The 23,034-nt window shown below is 38.4% G+C and overlaps 1 protein-coding gene across 1 annotated transcript in view; it reads right to left on the bottom strand.

The window, feature by feature from the left end:
• DDX10 (DEAD-box helicase 10) overlaps window positions 1–23,034 on the bottom strand; it is a 277,722-nt gene that overhangs the window by 228,450 nt on the left and 26,238 nt on the right. Inside the window, exons 8-12 of the mRNA XM_059179811.1 lie at window positions 21,200–21,362; window positions 18,978–19,062; window positions 7,794–7,895; window positions 6,543–6,630; window positions 3,667–3,755 (exon numbers count right to left, since the gene is read on the bottom strand). Coding sequence (XP_059035794.1) covers window positions 3,667–3,755; window positions 6,543–6,630; window positions 7,794–7,895; window positions 18,978–19,062; window positions 21,200–21,362 — 527 coding nt within the window. The remainder of the gene's footprint in view (window positions 1–3,666; window positions 3,756–6,542; window positions 6,631–7,793; window positions 7,896–18,977; window positions 19,063–21,199; window positions 21,363–23,034) is intronic.

The raw sequence follows: 23,034 nt of genomic DNA, 5'->3' as shown, positions 1-23,034 counted from the left end.
TCTTGAAAGGTTAGATGATCCAAAAGGCAAACCAAAAAATACAGAACACCTGTCAGAAAACATTGGAAATACCCCATTTTTCATTAAGAGGTTAACAAGGTATAAAATAAAGAGCATGAGACCAGCAACAAGGGAACAGCTCAGGTACAAAATCTGCCTATGTCCAGTTTACCTCTCTTAGCCTCAGCTGCCACAAAAATGGGGTAACAGTATCTATCAGACCCATCTCATAGCTGTTGTAACAACCTGACTATGTGAAATGTAAATATTAAAGCCGAAAGAGACATGGACATGGAAAAAGACAGGAAAGGACAGAACAGTTCTCTGCTAAAAATAAAAGCGAGTTATCACTGTCCTCTCCTCTTAGACACTTAATACAACATAATCACTTCTGTATTTTTTTTTTTAAAAAAAAAGGATTTCTACAAGAAATCAAAGAAGAGATCAAAGAAGAAAAGAAAAATTATTTTCTCTTTCTAAGATCAAGATTCACTTTATGATCAAGTCTTTCCCACCTCCTAAGTTCTGACTAACGGATCAGAAATAAACTCAAGCCAGGCCTGCTATGATAAACAGCTAACATTACGACATGGGCCCATGGCCTCTCTCCTGGGACAAGATTCAAGAAACAGAGATGTGCAGTGGTAAAAGCAGAGACTCAGAAATGGGACTGTCGCCCATAAGCTATATGACCAAAGGATGTTACTTAACCTCTATTCCTCAGTTCTCTTATTGGCAAAATGGCAGGATCAGTATCAACATTGCAGGGCTGTTGCAAGAGTAAAATGAGTTCACAGATGCCATGCATTCAAAATCCTGCCCAGCACACATGCAGCCGCTACTGAGCCCTTGCTATTAATACTGTTATGGGGGCGATGGGGTGGGATCACACACTCACATCCATCAGAGTGTTTCTCTCAATGTATTACAGCTGTATTTATGTGTTTCTCTCAGCTACTAAAATGTGAAGCTCCTTTAAGGCAGGAGTACCTACATCTATAATTTTAATATCTAGCACAATGAACTATACATATTAGCCACCCAAACATATTTCTTTTTTTTTTTTTTTTGCTTTTTAAAAAATTTTAATATATCAAAAGGCCTGCTTTAGTGACATGCTAGTCCCACCAGAAAATAATCCCAATCACCCCTTGTTAGTAACATGCTCAAGTTGACCAGCCAACTCTTATTTCTAAATCCGTGTGGGCATGTGTGTCTTTTAAACCAAAGCCGCGGGGCTCAGGTGAGTGCTCCTTCCACAACGTGCCTGCACCTGTCAACCCGACCAGGTGTCCACCCCCACCTCCGGAAGAGTGGGCAGAGGACGGAGGACCCTACAGGGACAGCAAGGGAACAGCAAAGGGTCCCCAGAGAGCCAGCGTTGCAAAAGCACTGCCTCCCTCAACCCCCACTCAAGAGGAGATCCCTTATTTCCAACCAGACTATTCGTCTCCAGTTTGGCTCCCCAGTGACCAGAATGTTCTTCCTCCTTTAGAAAAAAAACACACATATCTGCACACCCATATATATAATTTTTTTGTTTTTACATTTAAATATAAAAATACTACTCTGCTTTGTGTTATAAATGAAGGACCAACCAGTTAAGAACTTCTTCTTCTAAGGTAGGTCAATCCATCCTTATGCTGAGCTTGTCTTCAGGGGAGGGCCATTTCCACCCAGGTGAGGGAAGCCCAGTACCAGGAGGACGGTGGGGCTTTTTTCTGCCTGGCTCTCTCCTAAGTCTCACTTTTAATAGAAAGTTTGTTATAACCTGACACCAAGTGGAACTCCCCACCAAGAGGGGGAAATCCTAACCTAACCTCAGAGTAAGTAAGTAACCCCCCTCCCCCAACACTCAGCTACCTGGAAGAAAGAGCCCTCCCCTCCCTTCACAAACACTATGCTCTGTCGGATCGCTACGCCTACTGGACAAACACACCTGATTAACTGGAAACAGTGGTTATGCCTCCCCACCCCCTCCCCACTAACGTACTAGACAGCTTCAGTGACATATTTCTTTAGAAAAATCATTTTTAAAAACATTTATTACAGGGCGCCTGGGTGGCTCAGTGGGTTAAGCCGCTGCCTTCGGCTCAGGTCATGATCTCAGGGTCCTGGGATCGAGTCCCGCATGGGGCTCTCTGCTCAGCAGGGAGCCTGCTTCCTTCTCTCTCTCTCTGCCTGCCTCTCAGTATACTTGTGATTTCTCTCTGTCAAATAAATAAATAAAATCTTAAAAAAAAAAAAAAAACATTTATTACATCCTACATACCTAACACTGCTTTAGGTAACAATGGTCTTCTAAAGGAATGTATAGATCAAGGAAATTACACATCTAAATAAACACAAAATTTAAGCAACACCACATTAAACTGTACAAATTATCTAGGTTCAGAAGTCAACTTTCTGCCTTCCCTAAACATCACCAATAAAAAGCAAAGGTCTTCAACTGTGAACAGATGAAATTTCCTGGCGTTTATAGCAACAAAATGTCCCATAAATATGACCCTCCAGCGTTAAAGCCCCATGCCTCCTCCGTTTGCTAGTATCTCAGTATGTCAACCAGAAAACCAGGATAGAACTTCTTCGTAGAGTACCAAAAAAGGGCCAATAAGCTACACCATAAATGCACCTAACCTAAACCTATTCAGAAATGGTGAAATAGTAACTGCTACATAAACAGATAAGTGACAAAAACATGTTATATCCATGGAATGCAGTTTTCCACCAATTACTTAGACAAAGAGTCAGGGCCCTCACACTGTTATCTAGTAATTTGAATCATTCTAAAATGTTACAACTAACAAATTACCTGTTATACTCAACTCAAAATCTAACATGAAGAGCAGGAAACAGCAGCTCTCCCAGATATGAGTTTTATTCAGACTCCATTAACATTCAAATTCCTGGAGAGCAGAACAAATATACAGACCACGCCTTGAAAATACATATTTCATCACAGTCTGGGAAATCTTATGCTGACATTTAATATATATATGATTAACCCCAAGGGTGCTTCTATAGGATTTTGTCAAAGCTTTTCCCACAAGTAGAATCCCAGTGAAAAATAAGCATCCCTCCTTTATAGCTAAAAAAGGTTAAGAAAAGAAGCCCTTCAAATACTAAGCCAAAACAAAACCAAGAGTTCCTTTTTTATGTAATAGTAACCTCAGTTACTAAGCAGGGACATTTTGCCATGGTAACTCTGAGTACCTATAAGAAACACCAAGAGACAAAAAATACTCAGGCAATAAGCAAGCAGTTATGGGGATCAACCTAAAATAAGGGAAGAAATGACAAGACTTATTTCAAAAGCATAAGAAAAGAACAGTCTACAGTGTTCCAGGCCAGCGTACCAAAGAACAAGAGGACTGCAGACATTTAAAGATTTCCAACAATGCTCATCAATTGTTCTCCATCTCCTTTAAGACAAAGCTACAGGAAACTTCCAGTGTAACTTTCAGAAATTTTCACTTATAAGTAAGAAACAAGAAATTAACACTCAGCTATTTTCTAGTTTACATAATCTTTTTCTTTGCAGATCTTTAACAGATTATTCTAAAGTAAGACAGAGCCATTTCAACAAAGCCTCTCAGAGAACCAGGTTTTAGACAATGAGCTCTACCTTTGAGGATTCATAATCAGAACTGTAACATGAATACTTACAGGGCATACTCAGGTATAGGTAGCTTGCTCACATCAAATATTTCTTTATCCTTCATCAGATACACGGAGCGTATATAAGAGACAAAACACTGTAAAAATAAGTGGTTTCAATGCAGGATATGTAAAAGTCAGGAAGGGAAAAGAAATTTAAACCAGATATAAGAAAATTAACCAAAGGAACAAATTCAACAGTCATAAAAAATCTTAAAAAATAGTTGAGCATATCTCCTTTCCACCAAAAAAACAAAACAAAACAAAAAACCTATCTTTTAAGAACTGTGATATTAGATTAGACTAAATTTGGTTTCATCAAACAACTCAACATAGACTATCACCTCAAGAAGCTATTCTAGAAGTTGGTATCATTTGTTGAAATACATATGGTAACATGGGGGGAAAATGTAGGCTTTGGGATCATACAGATGACAATCTGAGCTCCTTTTCTTACTGGCTGAGCAAATCTCTTGGGTCTCTGCCAGTTTCCTCTTCTATCAGAGATCACAACACCTTCTACTTCAAGTGTTACAGGAGAAACTAATCAAAACAATGCATCTAGAGTACCTGGGCATAGCTTCTGGAATACAATAAATATTAGTAAATACTAGGTATTAAGAGTAATTATTTTAATAGTCAAAGGATATGTTTTCCAAGAAAATAAAATGTTACTGTATTTAAAATTAAGTTTAATAAAATGACAGAAAAAAACTTCTCTCTAAAGCCTTCCATTTTATATTATTATCTCAATTAATTTGCCATCATCATCTCGTGCCATTTTTCTTCTGTTTAAAAAGAAAAAAAGTATCTTTATACCAAGAACTATATAAACCAAAAAGTAAACATGATCCTGATCCTTTGTCAGTCTTAACATAGGGAACAAAGATGATGAAATACATCAAAGCAAGTATTTATTATTTTAAAATTTTTAGAAAGTATATTTAATTCTCATTTATATATTTTCTGAACTTCAAATTTATTCTAACTTTAAGCCAATCCTTTCTTCAAACCATTTTCCCTGTCTTCATACGCATGAAAAACAATGAATGGTTCCAGTTCAAGGATAATTTTTTTCCCTATAATTGTTCACCAAAAAAAAGGTAAATAAATATATATATACTTTTTTAAAAGTAAATGCGTGTGTGTATGTGTGTGTATATATGTGTATGTGTATATATATATATACATATATATATATATATCTCACCCCTGTTGCCTATCATTTTTCTTCTATCCAGATTATAATCAAAGGCTAGAAAATCACTTCTATGAAACTAGATAGCTTGCCGCTGTTGGCAATGCAGTTAGCCGTTCTGCTAAACCATGCGTGACACCCAATAAATCACATCATTTATTTCAATGCGCATTCTATAATCTTTGTTCTGGAAGGCTCATTTGTTGTATGCACAAACCAGTGAAACATCCTTCTAATGTTCCTTATTTCCCAATTCATAATTGAATGACCTCTTAGGTATGCAGCAAGTCACGACATTTCAGAATCCATGTATAATATTTTTAAATGTGCATCCTATTTCCAAAACTGTTAAAAGAGTTAACTCCCAGCTCAAAGTCTGTCTACTAGACTAAAATATGCACACAAATGTTTGCATGTTCAAAAATTAAGAAAAAAAAATTTTTTCCCTTTAAAGGCCTTTTTCATTAGGTTTCAGGTGAAGTGAGCTGTTAGAAACTCAACTTTGCACAGTTCCATATTTGGTTTTATTTCTCCTGATGTTTCATGGAAGTACTGAACAAAGTCACACATGAATTTCCGTCTCGGCCTGCTACTTAATACCTTACGTGACCTTGGACAATTTTTAATTTTCTCAATCTATTATTTACTCCTAAATAAAATCCCATCAATACTACCTCCCCGTGTGTTGTTGGGAAGATGAAGTTGAGAGCACATCAAACTGCCATGTAGCAGAGTCATGTCATGACTAAGTGCTTAACACCATGTAAGCATTCAAATTTTAGCTTTCATCACTCATGTTATTTTAAGCACAGTGAGGCTAACTTGATAAAATATAACATAAGCTAATTTTTAAAAAGAAATGTGAGATTTGCTCTTTAAATAAAACTTCCTTCCCGAGAATATTCAGTTTCCAAACCATAACATAGAAAAGCCTGACTGACTACTGACCGTTTTTCTGCTCCAACTCCTCATCCGTTAGGATGCTCTTTCCACATCACCTCCTCCTTCCTTCCCCTCACTTCATCTATCTGCTGAAATAGAATCCAACCTCTGAATCCTAACTCTCTTAACTCACTGCTGACATGTTATGGGAGATGCAGAGACAAAGATTGTATGTAGATCTCATAACCTCAATGTAAGAAGAAGCATGATGAAAAGAGCTTTATAACAGGGACTCAAATATCTGTCCGTTTAATGACCAGGTAATGGTAAGCACAACATAAAACTATTCCCCTTCTTCTTTTACTAAAGTATCTACTGCTGGGCACTCTAAGAATTAAAAAATAAGTTTCACTGAAAGTGAGAATTCTTTGTATTTGCTAATCAAAAGGATTTCTAAGTCAAAAAAGTAATTAGGGAACATTAAGTCATATTTATAGACTAAAATTTCATTCCTAAAGACAATTTAATAAAAGTGCTGTGCTACGCTTTCTAGAAATTTAGCCTAACATAAGAAATTACAATAAGTGTGCTAAAGAAGCACAGAGCTGACTGACAGTTTCCCAGGTTACTCTAAGAAATACATAATCTTTTTAAAACTTAAAGAATACGATCAAGCTATCTGCAAACTGCGCTACTTGAATATCTGAGGCATAACCATGAAGCCTAGAAGTAATAGAAAACGCTGAATTTTAACTTTATTATATGGTCCATTCCAACTAAGGTACCCAATTTACCAACAACTTACCCTTTGAGCTCTTTCTTTTAAATCTTGATCTTGTGCTAAAAATGCCTCCAATTTTTTCTGGATGTCTATAAGTTTTTCTGGGTTGATTCTTTATAACAACAACAACAAAAAAAGGTTAAACTAGGACATCTCAATTTTAGAAACTGAAGACAGCATATAGCATTTTCATAGTCTTTTCAATACTTTTAAATCTATAACATTATTTCTCATGTAGGAGCCAGAATAGACTGAAATTACACTAGACCTGAACTTGAATCACGTATTATGCATAACTTGGGGAGGGGAGGATCAAGATCAGAAATCTTTTCTCAAGACCCCAAGCTGAGTGAAAGATGCTAAGGTTAACATCCACTTATCATTGGTTACTTCTTATGTCCATGAAGTTGGAAAAGCCTCTCATGGGAGATCTACTGTCCATGAAATAAAATAAATGAAATCTAATGTCATTTTTGTAAGTATTTCCATTCTCAGTCAAATATCATAAAACTGGTTTTAAGTAGTAAGTAAGAAGTCAAAAGATATAAATAATGTTTTCCTTACCTGGAAATTAGGTAAAAGAATCATTACTTAACTCCACCAAGGGAGGTTATAGGGAAGAATGAAATTCTTTCGGGGCTCTAGGTCTCACAAAAGAAATCCCACTTGTTTCCCTGAGTTAGACTGAACCATTTTGCTTCTGCAAAACCAGGGTGGTGGTAGGTGGGGATGGAGGAGGTGTTCTTTACTTTCTTTTAATTATAAAATCAAAGACACAAAAGGTAGAAAACCCTCACTGAGGCTCAACAATTAACAACTCACAACCTTTTTCCATCAAATCCTTACCCAAACCTTCTACCCCACCCCCAACCCCCCAAACACCTTCCAAGTTACTTCCTTCCAAGTAAAGACAGTGTTTCAAGGACCCCAGTGCAGTGAAACTCCGATCCTGATCAATTCTGCTGACAATCTAAACACCTTCAACAGACAGCACAATCCTCAAAAATGGACATATAACCCTACAAATCTTATCCAAAAGGTATAATCCTCTCAACCCCCAATGCCTGAAGATAACAAGTTCTCTGTTTCATCTTATTTTCTCTATGAGCAATCTTCGAAAACTTGTTTAAAAAAAAAAAGGCAAACAAAAAGTCACAAACCAGACAGCAGCAGAAGACAAAGAGGGAAGAGGAAATTAAGTGTACATAATTCAACATAATAATTCTGTGCCTCTGTTCTCCTAACAATCACATCAAGACAGCCAGCAGTTCTTACTTGATTTCCTTCACAGGCACTTTCTTCTGGAGAAGCTGCTGCACCATCCCTTTTTCTTCTGAGGGAAGCAGAATTAATAAGGCTTCACCATCCTCTTTGTACCTAAACAAATAAACAAAAAAATCTCTTCCACATCAGAGCAATCTACATTTTACATTTTAATAGTCTGATGAACATGTAACACAGAAGCAACTTAACGTAATTAGTAAATTTTAGGAATAAAATTTTTTTAACTTCTGTGACAACAGAAAACTAGGGCTCTGAGCATCTTTTTCAAAATCTCACCACTAAATAGAATTCTGAGTGACTTTCAAGCTACATCACAGTAGGAGAGCCAGATCCTAAGAAACAAATCAATTAAAAAGAATTTCTCCTTTTTTTTTTCTTTACGCAGAGAGAGGCAGAGATAGATGGAGAGAGAGAATCTTAAGCAGGCTCCATGCCTAGCACAGAGCCCAGCACAGGGCTTGATCTCATGACCCTGAGATCACAATCTGAGCCTGAATCAAGATTCGGAGTCTTAATGGACTGAACCACCCAGGTGCACCTAAAAAGAATTTCTTAAATAGCTATCTGCCTATAGCAAAAAGACAATTTCCCATTCAAGTCACAAGAGAATCATAATATAATTAGTAATTTCAGAAACATGGTACCCAATACATTAAGGAAATCAAATCACCTTTCTGGGGATTTTATACCTTGGGAGTAACCTTGTTTAGTGGTGTCAGTTTTAAGAAAGGGATCTCTGCTCGAATCCATGTGCTTCTTCTCTTCCTTTACCTAGTATAATTCTTACTTCCTGCTAAACCACCAGAAATTTCTATTTAAGTGGGCCACACTACACCCACAGGTACTTGCGCTTTAGTGCCACCTGCATACAGATTTCCCTGATAACTCTGTGTTGGCCATTGTGTGCAAGCAGTAACACAAAATGGAACTGGAGGTCTGTGTAATTTTTTTTAAAAGAAACAAAAGAAAAAGTATTCTCATCAAAGCACTCTGTTCTGGGTTCATGCTATAAGGAACAAATTTTTACATATAAATAAAGTATTTAGTAAGAAAGGTGCCAGGCATAAACTGCAAGCAACACAAAGAAAAAGAAGAACAGTCCTATCTTCAGTGATCTAACATTCGAGCTGACCAGAAAACACAAACACACACAAAAGCAGATCCCAGAGAACATCCCCCAAGATGGTACATTACTAAATGTAGAAGGACGACCAATAAATGCCACAAACTCAGAAGTGGAACAGACCACTCAGGCTTAGCCAGAGAAACACAAACTTGGCAGAGCAGACAGAATCTGAGGAGGACCTTGAAAGTCAACCCAAATAGGGAAAAGCTAAGGTCTTCCAAAGGGGGAGAATAGCACGAACAAAAGGGTAGAAACCAGAGAATACAAGGCAAACTTAGTTAACTAAAGACAGGAGAAAACCAATGGAAGCCATTGTCACTAAATGAAGAGCAGAAAAGAGTGCCAGAAAGAGACATAAGAGTCTGGTTTTGGAGGACTCTGGACACCTGTGTCTAGAGAGCTAGAATACCACCGCACGTAAGTACAATTTTATCATTGAACACTGGAGGGGAAAACTGTCTGTGTTGACTTACTGTAGGTACCATAAAGACAGAAGAGCAATTTTCGCCTTATGCTGATTTCAAAACTCCACTCCTACACACAAAGTGAAATTCCAGTGTAATATCTTTACAGAAATATCTGTATGTATACATGCACACACACAGAGAAAAGCATGAAATAAAATCGACCAAAAGTGCTAAGAGTTCTCTTTAATTCATAAATTTAACAAAATTTTAAGGGGCCACTAAATGCCAGGCAGTAAAACTAACATAGTTCTGGCTGTCACAGAGCTTACAGACTATCAGTGACAGACAGTAAAAGCAGTAACTAACAATAAAGTGGTGTGAGTGTTATGGTGGGCATACGGGAAGCAGTAAAGACATGATCGAGAGCTCTACTCAATGTTGTCCAGGAGTCAAGAAAACTGCCCCAAGCAAATGACATCCAAGAACAGAAACCTAAAAAATTTGGAATTAGTCAAATATTAGAGAAGAGTCAAGTTTTCTGGGGAAAAAGGCAGCATTTGCGCAAGTCCTTTGGATAGTTTCACCTTTTCTGTGCTTGTTAGCTTTTTCTAGGGTTTCTAAATGCATGTGTTTTAAACAGGGAGAGAAAGGAGTAAAGCTGAAACACACATTTACTCCTTTTACTATTTCATAAATGAGAAACTAACACTAAATACCTTCTCCTCATTTATTTCAACACCAAATATTTCCATTCAAAATGTTTCATCATCACTTATTCAGAAGAAATATGAATTTAAAGCATGTCCCCTACACAGTGTTGGACTAAACCATCTGTGAAGGCAGAGATCACTAGTCTATGAAGTAGTTAGGTGACATCCAGAGCAGACAAGGGATGTGAGAGCCTCTCAAATTCCGAAGTCGGTACAGGGGTAAAGAGAAGTCTCAAAGGTATCAAAACAGCATCCACTGAAGCACGAGGATCTTCAGACGGAATCGGAAGCAGGAGTAATAAGCTTAATCATTACATCTATCTTGTCTACCCATTCATACACCCAGGGATAATCTGGAAGAATGGATCAGGAGTCAAGTCACACAAGGGCCATATCCAAACCTTTTTACAACTCTAACAGCTAAAAGATAGATCTGCACAAGGCTAAGACAGAGTGTAGCACTGGAATTTAAAAGAACAAAATTCCCATACGAAAATGGAAAAAAATGTCCAAAGTCAAATCCTACAAGGCAAGAATCTATCAAAAATATCTTCACTGGCCACTTAGCTATTCAACATCACACACGTCTCTTCCCTGTAGCAACGTAAAGCACAAATATCTCCTCCACACCAATACCCAAAAATTTCCAGTAAGCTTTCATTTCAGAAATAAAAACATCTCTAAGAAGCACATTTCTTTTCTTTTCTCTTTTTTTTCAAATGCTTACAAGGACAGTCTATTTACCCATGAGTTAGCTTTTTGTATTTCAAAAGCAATATCCAAGGACTGAGACTTGGTATACGTATAAAGAGAAATAAATGTTCTTCACAAGATCTACATTTTGGAACTCCAGATTAGACAGGTTGTTGTAAGAAACATTCTAAGCAACAAATAAAAAGCCCTGCATCTGAAACACACACACACAAAATCTCATTTTTACCATCAGTAGTAACATCATGTCACATTTCTGCAGCCTTTTAGAATTTAGGAGGAACTTCATTTTACATTAATTTGCTAGTCTTTTACATGCAAGCAAGTGGTAGAGGATGCAAATAAATTTCTGGAAAGACCAGGACCTACTAAAAAAACAAACAAACAAACAACAACAACAACAACAAAAACAGAAATCTAGAACAAAAACAAAAACCACTGGCTAATCATTATATATCAGAGGCTTTAAGCTTTCAGTTCATTACCTTTTTCAGCTCTACCAAGACTTCCTCCAGAAAGAAGGGTCCTTAATAGGTTGATCAAGATTGTCTGATACCAAGAAGCTTACCTTCACATCCTACAGCTCACTAGCATTTCTAGCTAAACTTGGGAGACCCAGACCACTGACTTCTGGGTCCCAAGAGTAATTCTTTCACTGAAATAACCTCGAAACAACCTCTGGCCAGAGGAAGGAGAGACAGCCCTGCCATTCTGACAATAAATTGCCTTTTGCCCAATAACCACTAGTCCTCAACTACTTCAATGCCTATTCCCCAACACACCAACTCCACTCCAGCTGAAACTTTAAGTGTCCCTTAAACTCTGTCCACTCAGACCTCCAACCACTGCTGTAGCAAGATCTGACAGTGTTCATGACTGTCTGGCTATTCTCAGTTCTCCCAGCCTGGCTCTCCAAGTTACAGATCAGGCTGGAAGAGAATGTTAGAATAATTCCCTTCTTGTAATTTTAAAAATACATAGGCAAACATATATGAAAATTTTTGTAGGTGGTAAGATGCAGGTGGTATATTCTGCCAACATCTAGAATCTGTATCATGAACAAACACTATTTTTATAACAAAACACAAGTTATTATGAAGTAGAAAGCAAAAAGTGTATATGCTTTTAAAATCTACACCTTTTATGCCATTCTCACTTCACTGAACATCTTAGTATTTATCTTAGTACTTAATACTATCAGTATTAGGGTACTTCCTTATCTCCACCAGTATTTCTGAGGACATACATGAACATACTTTTCCCACCCACCATACATTTGTATTTAAAAGCTGCTCACTAAGTATCTGGTGAGTGGACATGTGAAAACAAGCCACCAGAGGGTGCATAACCAGACTGGATTTAGAGTCAAAAGAACTGAATCCGAGCCCCAGCTGTACTATTCATTGGCTCTGTAACTGTGGATAATGAGTCATTTTATCACCATATACTGCATTCTTATTTATAAATTAACAGTTTGAAGGAAACGATCCAGGTCCCTTCAGAATCTAAAGTCCTATACCTGTGATTCTTAACATAGAAGCTATTGTCACAATATAAGTAGGACCAGGAGATGGAGAAACAGAGACAACTCTTGGGCACTCTGCGATTCCAAAGCCTTCTTTCTCTGCCCCTCCCTGCATCTCCTTCTCTCCTCCCTATGTCTTTACCTTACCTGTGGCAACAGCCCCACGGCGCCTGTCACTGAGGGACAACAGTGCAGTCGGCCCTGCGAAGGCACACAGGCAGCCATAGGAATCAGACTCCAACGCTTCTGTTCCTCGTGTACAACGTGGCACAAAGGAGAGCTTATTCCGGGAGAAGGGGGATCTCTGACTCACAGAACATCGAAAGACTCTACACTAGATTTAAAAGAAAAGGACAGACTGGGAAATATTCTGGGAAAAATAAAGTCACGTGTAGCATGAGATCTTGGAAATACAGGAGGTATACCAGAAGACGCTCAACAATTTGAAACAATTCAGGGAAACTGGAAAGAAAGCAAGTTGGCTAACATGCGTCGCATGGAAAGCTTCTAACAAACTGATGACGAACAAGGATTTAGGGAATTCACAGAGAAAGGGCAAAAATCATTAGAGTCCATCAACTCTGGCCCCAGAATTTTAAAAAAGACTAAGTGTTTATACATTAAAAACAAGAAGAAAACAAATAAAAGTAGTGCCTAAAAATTATACTAGGTGAAATTACACTTTCTGGAAAGTACTGAAAGAGGTGATTAACCCCATTTTATAGGAGAAGAAATTGAGGCTTAAAGAGATTAAGAACTGGTCACAGAGTCCAAATCCATCAGGCAGCAGAGCCAGATCCAAAACTAAATTTCTTGACTTTTAAAGAGACTCTTGATCAACTAGGGAGTATCTGTCTCTCGGGTTCCAAATAAAAAAGGAAAATGGATATAGTTTTAGTTTATCTTCATGATCATGAATGGCAGCAAATTTAAGTAAAGGTATCTACCTACCTTCCTTCTTCCAGCACCTGGCTTTCATGCCTTCTAGAAGCCCCACCTGAGAGCAGCAGCCACTAGATTTTACTAAATGAAAATATCTGGTTTGGGGCACACCAGCAAAAACAGGAGTCATAGGGTCAGAAAGACCCAAGTACAAATCCCAGCCCTGGCATTTCCCAAGGGATCTTAGACACATTTTACTTCTCAATCCCTGAGAAATCATTTCCTAACAGAACAGCCTCTCCCACAAGACCAATATAAAGACCAAATGAGTTCTTGTATTTGTTCACTTAATAGATATCTGAGTGTCAGAAAGTAAATGGCTAAGCCACAACCCGCTCATTCCCTTAGGAAATAGGATCCTCTTGCTGAAAATGAGAAAGTGACGCAGTCAAGTCTCCTCATAAATATACGAATGACAGGCCTCCTGGGAAACAAACATGGCACACGCTAGCATGTGAGCCCTCACCTACAGATGCTAAGGACAGGATGTCCCAGGTCTGTTTAAACGTGTGGATACAAGAGATAGGTCTCTGTAGGCAGCGTGTGACCAAGTACACCAATGGCCCATCTGTGGAAGGGATAAACGGCACAACCAGCTTAGCGACTGTGAAGTCAGACTGGACCACAGCCTATCCTGAGATGTTGAGAAAGGCCCTGTGGAACTATGGTGGAGGTCCCAGACCTCTTACTGCTCACAGATCGCTTACTATTCGTTACCTTCCTACATCCTTGAAACTGTTAGGAAAGCTTGATATTAGGTGTGATAGGCCACTACTAAAATGGCTCCCAGAAATCTGGGCCTTCTTGCATTCACACCCTTGTGACCCTCCCCACACTGAGTAAGGCTGATTTGTGGAACCATTAGGATATGACAGGTAAGATGGAGTTTGAGTTTCAAGTCTAGGTCATAAAAGACACTGCTGCTTTCACTTTACCCTGTCTTACTCTCTCCCTTACTCTCACTGATGAGGCCATCTACTATGTTATAAAAAAGCCCCACAAAAAGAAAAACCACAAGCAAGGACCTCAGAGACACCTGCAACGTGAATGAGCTTGTCACGGGACCCACCACCAGCGGAGCCTGCAAGTACTGTGTGACACCTTGACTACAGTCTTGTGAGGACACAAATGAGCAGCCAGGGATGAGCCGCACCTGATTTCTGATCCACAGAAACCGGGAGAAATGATTCTTGCTTTAAGCTACTGTACTGTGCTATTGCAGTAGCACAGTATACTGTGGTTACACTGCAGTAGCTTAATTAATTTTAGGTAAGCTCTGATTCCTGAGTCTGATTTGACAAAGTAATTGTGTTATCTGAACCGTCTACTCTGTGCCAAGCCCTGTTTAAAGGTATATCAATTAAGTAGACATATTTCCTTGCCTTTATGGAGCTTCCATTCTAGTGAAAAGAAAGGAAAACAATATACTAAGGAAAAGCCCTAGTATATTTGAAGGTACTGGTATGGAAAAAAGAAAGTACAGAGTGAGGTGAGGAGGAATGATTAGTGCAGGTTAAGAAAGATAGCCATGCGGATGCTCAAGGAAAAACCATTCCAGAAAAAGAAACTGTAACTTAAAGGGGCCAGGAGGGAAAAACATGCCCAGCATGAAGGAGAAAGAGCTCCACCAGTGTGAAGCATAGGAGCAGAGGGGAACAGAAAGTACAGTTGGAAGGGCTTGAATAATAAATATCAAGTCACTGGCTTTTATTCGGAGTGAATAGGAAGCCATCAGAGGGCTGACATGATCTGACTTGTGTTTAAAAGGATCACTGTGCCTGCTGTGTTGAGAACAGACTGCAGGAGAGCAAGGGGAAAGCTCCCAGAACTAACCGACTCCTAAGAAATATCAGCCCACTTATCAACCTCTGTAGCTAACCTGGCCCATCTCCATCCCAGCTCAATGCTTCTTGATGCAAAATAAAGAACTGGTTTTGCCCTTTGAAAAAACAAAAAAACTTTAAATTTCTAAATGGCAACCAGACCAAGGCAGAAAGCCATGTAAAGAACCATTATCCAGGGGCGCCAGGGTGGCTCTGTGGGGTAAGCCTCTGCCTTCAGCTCAGGTCATGATCTCAAGGTCCTGGGATTGAGTCTTGCTCGGGCTCTCTGCTCGCCAGGGAGCGTGCTTCCCCCTCTCTCTCTCGGCCTGCCTCTCTGCCTACTTGTGATCTCTCTCTCCCAAATAAATAAATAAAATCTTTAAAAAAAAAAAAAAAAAGAACCATTATCTACCTAGAAGAAGCAGGCTGAAAATAAGATCTTCATAAATCTAAGCTAAAGGAATTAAAGAAGCAAGAATCTCCACCAGCAAAGATTGCTCCCATCTCATACCTAAATATATTCAGGGTAACCTTCAGTAAATTAAAGCTCATGGAAATTGTCTTTTACTTTTATTATTTCAATTTACAAAACAATTAAGGACACTTTTAAAAAATTCCCTTTATTATCTATTCCATAAAGTACCAGTATTTTCCACAAACCATAAACTCTTCTAAGTTATCACAGCAAAAATTTGAACTACTTTGCATCTTCATCTGTGCTGGTTGGTTTAAGCTGCTGCCCAGGAGCGTGCAAAGCAAAGAGTTGGCCTCTGCTGCCCCCTAGTGAAACCATACTCTGCTATCTACATCATTCACAAAGTCTGAGATCAGGCAGGAAAGGCTTAGGGGAATACCACTGGAATTATTTTACCCCAACTCTAGAAAACAACAGTTGCACATATATAAACACATCTTTTTTTTTTTTTTTAAGTAACCTCTAGGCTCAACGTGGGGCTCTCACTGATGAACTTGAGATCAAGAGTGGCATACTCTACCAATTGAGCCAGCCAGGCACTGACTCTCACCTTTTATAATTAAACTCCCAACAGTTACATATGAACAGTTATTTATAACTCATATCTTCCATCCAAAGACCTCTACTCTCCAAATAAAAGCACATATAAAAAAGAGGAGTGGGGTGAGTGAGCCTGGGTGGCTCAGAGGGTGAAGCATCCAATGCTTGATCTCAGCTCAGGTCTTGACCTCAGGGTTGTGAGTTCAAGTGTTGCACTAGACTCCACACTGGGCGTGAGGCCTATTCTTAAAAATTAATTAATGGATTAATTAATTTGAAAAAAATTTTTAAAGAGGAATATCTAATGTATGCCTACTTTTCATTACCAAATATTTTTTATTTTCAAATGGGCATCATCTTGAGAAATGGAAAAGCTTGCTTTTATGAGTATCAAGCACTGCAAGCCCTAAAAACAATCGTTTTTAAGTACACTATGTACTTGCCTCACCTGTCTCTAAATGAGACTGTCTCAGTCTCTAAATGAGATCACTTTGTTAAAAGGGGTGTGGATGGTTAAGGAAAAAAGACAAAATTTTTCTCAATACTACGGATCAAGAGAATTTTAGGTGAATAAATTAAAACAAAGTACTTCAAGAAAAGTACCGGAATCACCATTTCCACTCAGCTAAATCACATAAAGGAAAAAAAGATTCCTCAAACCTTAGCTATTTTGCCACAAAGCAATGAATTCATTTCTCTATATTCATAATATTACAGCTCACCTCCACAAGTAAACACTATCTGGCAACCCAGTTTTAATTACAGCATAAACACAGGATTTTAATTAGTTTCAAATTTTAATTTAGCCTTATTCAATTCAATTATCCAGTCTCATGGCCCAAGAAACTTTCTAATTATCTGTAAGCCCACTAATGGCAACTTTTAAACTGCAATTTCACTATTTCTCTTATTAAACTGCCCAAGAAAAAAAAAAGGATTGCATATCCTAAACATTCCCACTGACTACTCATCTAAAAGAGTCAAACATTTTTAATTGGTTACAAGGGATCAAAACAGACTTGTACTTTAAAAATTAATGACATTAGATATTACAATAGTTTTTCAAATTAGTATTTTCTCTTCAAATACAATAGTGATGTTGCTGTAGCTACCTTCATCTCCAGTCATTAGGACCAATTTAACCTTCACCTTGGTATGTTCGACTACATAAGATTTTCAACAACCTCTCTGGGAACCAAAAACCTTGAAATAATCCTCTCTGGTGAACTGTTTTCTGATGCAGAGAGATGTCCAATCATTTTCACAAAAGAAAAGTAATTGTAAAATACTATTTAAAAGCGTTCTATAGGGTGGCTCAGTCAGTTAAGCATCTGCCTCCGGCTCAGGTCATGATCTCGGGATCCTGGGATCAAGCCCCACGTCAGGCTCCCTGCTTCACGAGAAGCCTGCTTCTCCCTCTCCCTCTGCCCCTCCCCCTGCTTGTGTGCTCTCATGCTCTCGGACAAATAAATCAAATAAACAAATAAAAGTGTTCTATAAAGAAATGTATTTGCCCTATCTCCAAACCAAATGGCGAAACTAACAAGCCCGTGTGCCCCTGGAGCAGTATGCTCATGAGAAGCCACGCCCCACCTTATCCAGATTGCAAACGTGTGCACAGGTACATGTACGGATTCATACATACTATCCATTTACTGAAGAACATGAAATATTGGAGGAACATTCATTCCACCAACCACCACTCACGACTTCTGAGTCTCTCACTATGAAAGCTAACCCAAACAGGTGCCCATATGAGCATCAATGATACACCACCCACCTTTCCATAAAATGAAAAACAAGACCTCTGTTCTAACCAGGTCCAATTTCCTTAGACCCCATGAGAAGCTGAAATGTCACCAGTCTACAGGCAAGTCTGTCTGAAGGCATGATGACACCATATACAGAACCCACTTCTAACTCAACTGCTTATTCAAATTACATTGTTAATTGCAATAAAAACACTCTTGACCCCAAAGTACATAAATAGCTTTATCTTTCACTATTGTACTATCCTCTCTCTTGATGCTGGACACAAGAAATGCGCTAGACTACATTTTGATTATAGTCCATGTTTAATGGCCCACAAGGTAAATGTGACTCAAGCAATCAAACGTTATTAAGACTAAAAATGAATAGAAGGAGAGCTCTATTTGTTCTCAGGTGACAGGACGACATGAAAAACCTTCACATCAGCCAAAACATACAACAAAATTCACCAGATATGACCAAAATTTTTTTTCTTCAAAGTCATTCAAACACTATGGATTCAAAGAAATTTAAAATAACTACACACTGAAGAGATTTAATAGAGAAACAAGGGACAGGGTACACGTGGGGCTACCTGCTGAAAGGGACACAGGGCAAGCAGAAGGACAAGTCTGTTGGAGACGATACGTTCTGCTTGGAAGATGGTTTAAATCTTGGGTCTAAAGATCCTGCCATCTCTGGGAAACCATTCAGCACAAGTCGTGACTTAAAAATCGGAAGAAACTGTTGGACCAGGCAGAATAACATGTGGTGTCTCTTCCATCATCAAGTATCAATGTCTCACTGACAACCATGTTATAAATACTCATCCAGTTTCAATGAGAAAGTAAATGCTACAAGGTAAATCCAAAAAAACTGTCCATCTGTGGCAAATCATAATCACTCATAAACCTACTATGATTATTTATATTATTCCCAATTCTCAACCTTTACAAAGGTCAGTAAGATGAATATCTTTACTGAAATTTTACCCATCTCTTTTCTTAAGATCAGTGTTTCAATACTGAATGTGAGGCATGAGGAGGAAAGCTAAGGCTTTGGTTAATTGTTACCAAATGCTCTCCAGAAAGATGCTCATCAGTTACCATTCTATCAACAGCTTACTTTCCCGACTGCAATAGCAAAGAAATGAGTCAGCATACCTACCTGGCGGTTCTACCTGCTCTGTGAATATACGTGTTGGCATCCTCTGGACAATCAAACTGAAGAACCCAATTCACAGCTGGGAAATCTGTACATAAGGAATGTCAAGTTAAGAAATCAGTTTCAAGATCTACCATGCTCCCCTGGGGATAAAAATATATGTTTATAAAAAATAAAAAAATTAAAAAAAAAAAAAAGATCTACCATGCTGTACTACATTTTTTTTTTTAAGATTTTATTTATTTATTTATTTGAAAGAGAGAGAGAGGTTACACAAGCAGGGGTGGGGCAGAGGAGGGAAGAAGCAGACCCCCTGCTGAATACAGAGTTCAATGCAGGGCTGGATCCCAGGACCCTGAGATCATGACCCGAACCAAAGGCAGATGCTTAACCTACTGAACCACCCAGCTGACACACTGTTTTTATTTTACAAGATTATTTGCAGGGCTTTCCATCACATCAAACTCATCTGTGAATTTTATTAAAAATAAAATTCATTGCATGAACCAAGAGATAAACAATTCTCCTTTGATAGGAGTGTTTGAATATGAAGGTTACTTTGTATCTGACACAGAAGAGATAGCTTAGTGTCAGACAAATAATGAAATATCCTGATATTTAATTACCTAAAAGGACCCACTTCTCATGGGCTCCTGGTGAACTATAAAACTGAGTTCTCAATTTAAATGAAACTTTACATTCCTTGCTCTTCCCATCTCCATTCAAATTAATGATATCTTTCTAAGTCCCTTTTTCTCATTTCTCAGCAATAATTATTCTATACACATATTTGGCTACAGAAGTTTTCATTCATTTCCAGACACTGTGTTCTCAACTGTGTCTCTCTCTGTCAAATAAATAAAATCTTTTTTAAAAAATCTTAAAAAAAAAAAAAAGAACAGGACATGCACATAACAACTCAAATTTACCTCCCATGCTGCACCCTTACTGAAAAAGCTACAGGGAATGAGATTTTATTTACTTTTTATTTTATTTTTAAGCAGTCTCTACACCCAGTGTGGGACACAAACCTACAACCGAAACACCAAGAGTCACATGCTACACCAATTGAGCCAGCCAGGCACCCCTACAGAATAGATTATAAATGTTTTAAAAGAGAATGAGAAAATAAATCAAGAAAGAGGAAGAGATCTGGATAGAAGAGTCCCAGGATGACAAATGTGTATGACGTTTACGGAGCAACAGTCCGGGTGAGAGCTGAAGACAGAGGCTGTAAGAGGGTCTCAAGGAAGAGAGAAACAGACTGCATCTGAACTGTTAGAAAAGCAAGCATGAGACATCTGCTAGGACAGTTGAGAAAGATCAGAACTGGGATCACAAACTAAGCAAATCTTAATTAACTATTAACTTAAAAACACAAATAGAAGATTGGAGACAACTGGTATACCACTTCCTCAGCAGACTATTACATAGCCCAAACAAGTTAAATACAAAATGCTGATTTTACCAAAGTCCTGGCATAATGATAAAGGCTAGAGAGCTTTAAAAATATGCATACTTAGCTACAGCCTCCAGTCACACAGGAATAAATGCATATGATGTCTGAGATATGTCTTAAAATATTCCCAGACCAACAGGGAGATGGGAAGAAATAAGGGAATTATGAAAAAAATCGTCAGTAAAGCTGGGTAGTATATATGAAGATACACTGGATGTATCATTCATGTGTATATAAAATCTGTCACAGTCATTAACATAAAGTAACTGAAAAATTTACCACCTATTTATTCTCATGTTGTATTCACAAACTTCCTCTAATTTACTTCCGTACCCCATCCCGCCACCATAAAGCCACCAGCTGTAAAACAGTATCAGTGACTTCTTGAAAGCTGAAGTACATTAAGTATGTTTTTAAAATAAAACTATTTAGTGACAAAATGTGACTTCAAATATTCTTATTAAGTTGTAATATTTTATCAAGTTTCCAATTTTCGAAGAAACAGAGTAGTTTTTCCTCTTATCTTTAAACCTTTAATCCTCCTTTGATTTTGTGGGCTCCTCAGGATTCTAGGATTACTTTCATAAACAATAAGCACAAAAGGTGAAAACACATTTTTCATTGATAGAGCCTTAATTTAATTTACATGTTTTTCTAAGAGAAGAAGGACCAATTTTTTGAATGAAACTATGAATTCCCAAATCCATCCCTTTATAAGCAAATTCTATAAGACACGATTCCAGAATATTTTCTGCTAAGCTCTTACCCAGCCCCCTGGCAGCAATATCAGTAGCAAAGAGCACAGCGGCTCTCTTGCGGACAAATTCGTTGTAGACTTCCATCCTTCTCATCTGCTGCTGGCGGCCGTGCAGGGCAAGGATAGAGATGCCAGGACGGAGCCGGCAGAACACTCGGTACAGATACTGAACCTAGACATGAACAGGGAAAAGAGTTTGGTACTTCAGGACAGCAGCAGCACAGCAAGCTTATGAGATGAACAGCAAAAATCCTTTAAGGAGCACAAGTTTCACCAATTAAAAAATGCAGAGCAGAGAAGGGAAAATGCAGTCTTAGAGGTGAGGTCTTCAAGCACTTTTTCATCACATTATTTCCTATGAGAATTTATTTAAAAATATGCTCCCTTTACATTTTCAACTTGATAGTGGACATTTTTCCAAATGTAATTAGTTGCAAAAACTGTAATTTCTGGGGCACCTGGGTGGCTCAGTGGGTTAAGCCTCTACCTTCGGCTCAGGTCATGGTCTCAGAGTCCTGGGATCGAGCCCCACATGGGGCTCTCTGCTCAGCAGGGAGCCTGCTTCCCTTCCTCTCTTTCTCTGCCTGCCTCTCTGCCTACTTGTGATCTCTCTCTCTCTCTGTCAAATAAATAAATAAAATCTTTAAAAAAAAAAAAAAACCTGTAATTTCTGATATATTATAAATGCTGAGAATTTATTTTTTTTTAAGATTTTTTTTTTTATTTATTTGTTAGAGAGAGAGAGAGAGGAGAGAGAGATACAGAGCGCAAGCACAGGCAGACAGAGTGGCAGGCTAGAGGCAGAGGGAGAAGCAGGCTCCCCGCCGAGCAAGGAGCCCGATGTGGGACTCAATCCCAGGATGCTGGGATCATGACCTGAGCCGAAGGCAGCCGCTTAACCAACTGAGCCACCCAGGCGTCCCTATAAATGCTGAGAATTTAAAATAAACTTCTTACACATGTATCAAATAGATTCTAAGTAGCAGAGCAATTTGATCCCCACAATCATTTTTAAAATATGAAAAAATAATAAAGGTCATGCCGTGTGAAAGAAGGCTCCTTCTCTATGAACTTCTCTATGAACCTAAAACTGCTACAAAAGAAGTAAGCCCTTGACAAAATTAGAGACAAAATAAACTCGAGAAAGAAATTTTGCATTTATTTTTCTCCTTGAACGTTTTTTTCTTTTTTAAAGACTTTATTTATTTATTTGACAGAGAGAGATCATAAGTAGGCAGAGAAGCAGGCAGAGAGAGAGGAGGAAGCAGGCTCCCTTCTGAGCAGAGAGCCCGATGTGGGGCTCGATCCCAGGACCGTGGGATCACGACCTGAGCCGAATATTCCATATTCGTCCAGAGGCAGAGGCTTTAACCCACTGAGCCACCCAGGCACCCCCTCCTTGAACTCTTACGTCAACTTTCTGACCCCACAGAATTTTAACTTAAGAATTTTATGCTTCAAAGTCTTTTGATTATATTAACAATATTCACAACTTTCTATGATAAAATAATGAATATCAGTTTTAATTTCTAATTCCCTGTGGGCATAAAGCTATTAAAAATTCTCAGACTAAGCTATACTTCATTAGTATAAAACTGACCAGTACAAGAAATGTCAGAATTTGATATAAAGCCACTGGGTGGCTCAGTGGATTGAGTGTCTGCCTTCAGCTCAGGTCATGATCTCAGGATCATGGGATCAAGCCCTGTGTCAGGCTCCCTGCTCCATGGTGAGCCTGCTTCTCTCTCCTTCTGCACCCCTCACTTGCAAGTGCTCTTTAAATAAAGAAATAAATATTTTTTTAAAAGCAAAACAAGAAGAACTAATTAACATAATAATTTTGT

The sequence above is a fragment of the Mustela lutreola genome, chromosome 1, assembly GCF_030435805.1.
Source record: "Mustela lutreola isolate mMusLut2 chromosome 1, mMusLut2.pri, whole genome shotgun sequence".
Taxonomy (NCBI): Eukaryota; Metazoa; Chordata; class Mammalia; order Carnivora; family Mustelidae; genus Mustela; species Mustela lutreola.
This window is presented reverse-complemented; position numbering and strand designations above follow the sequence as displayed.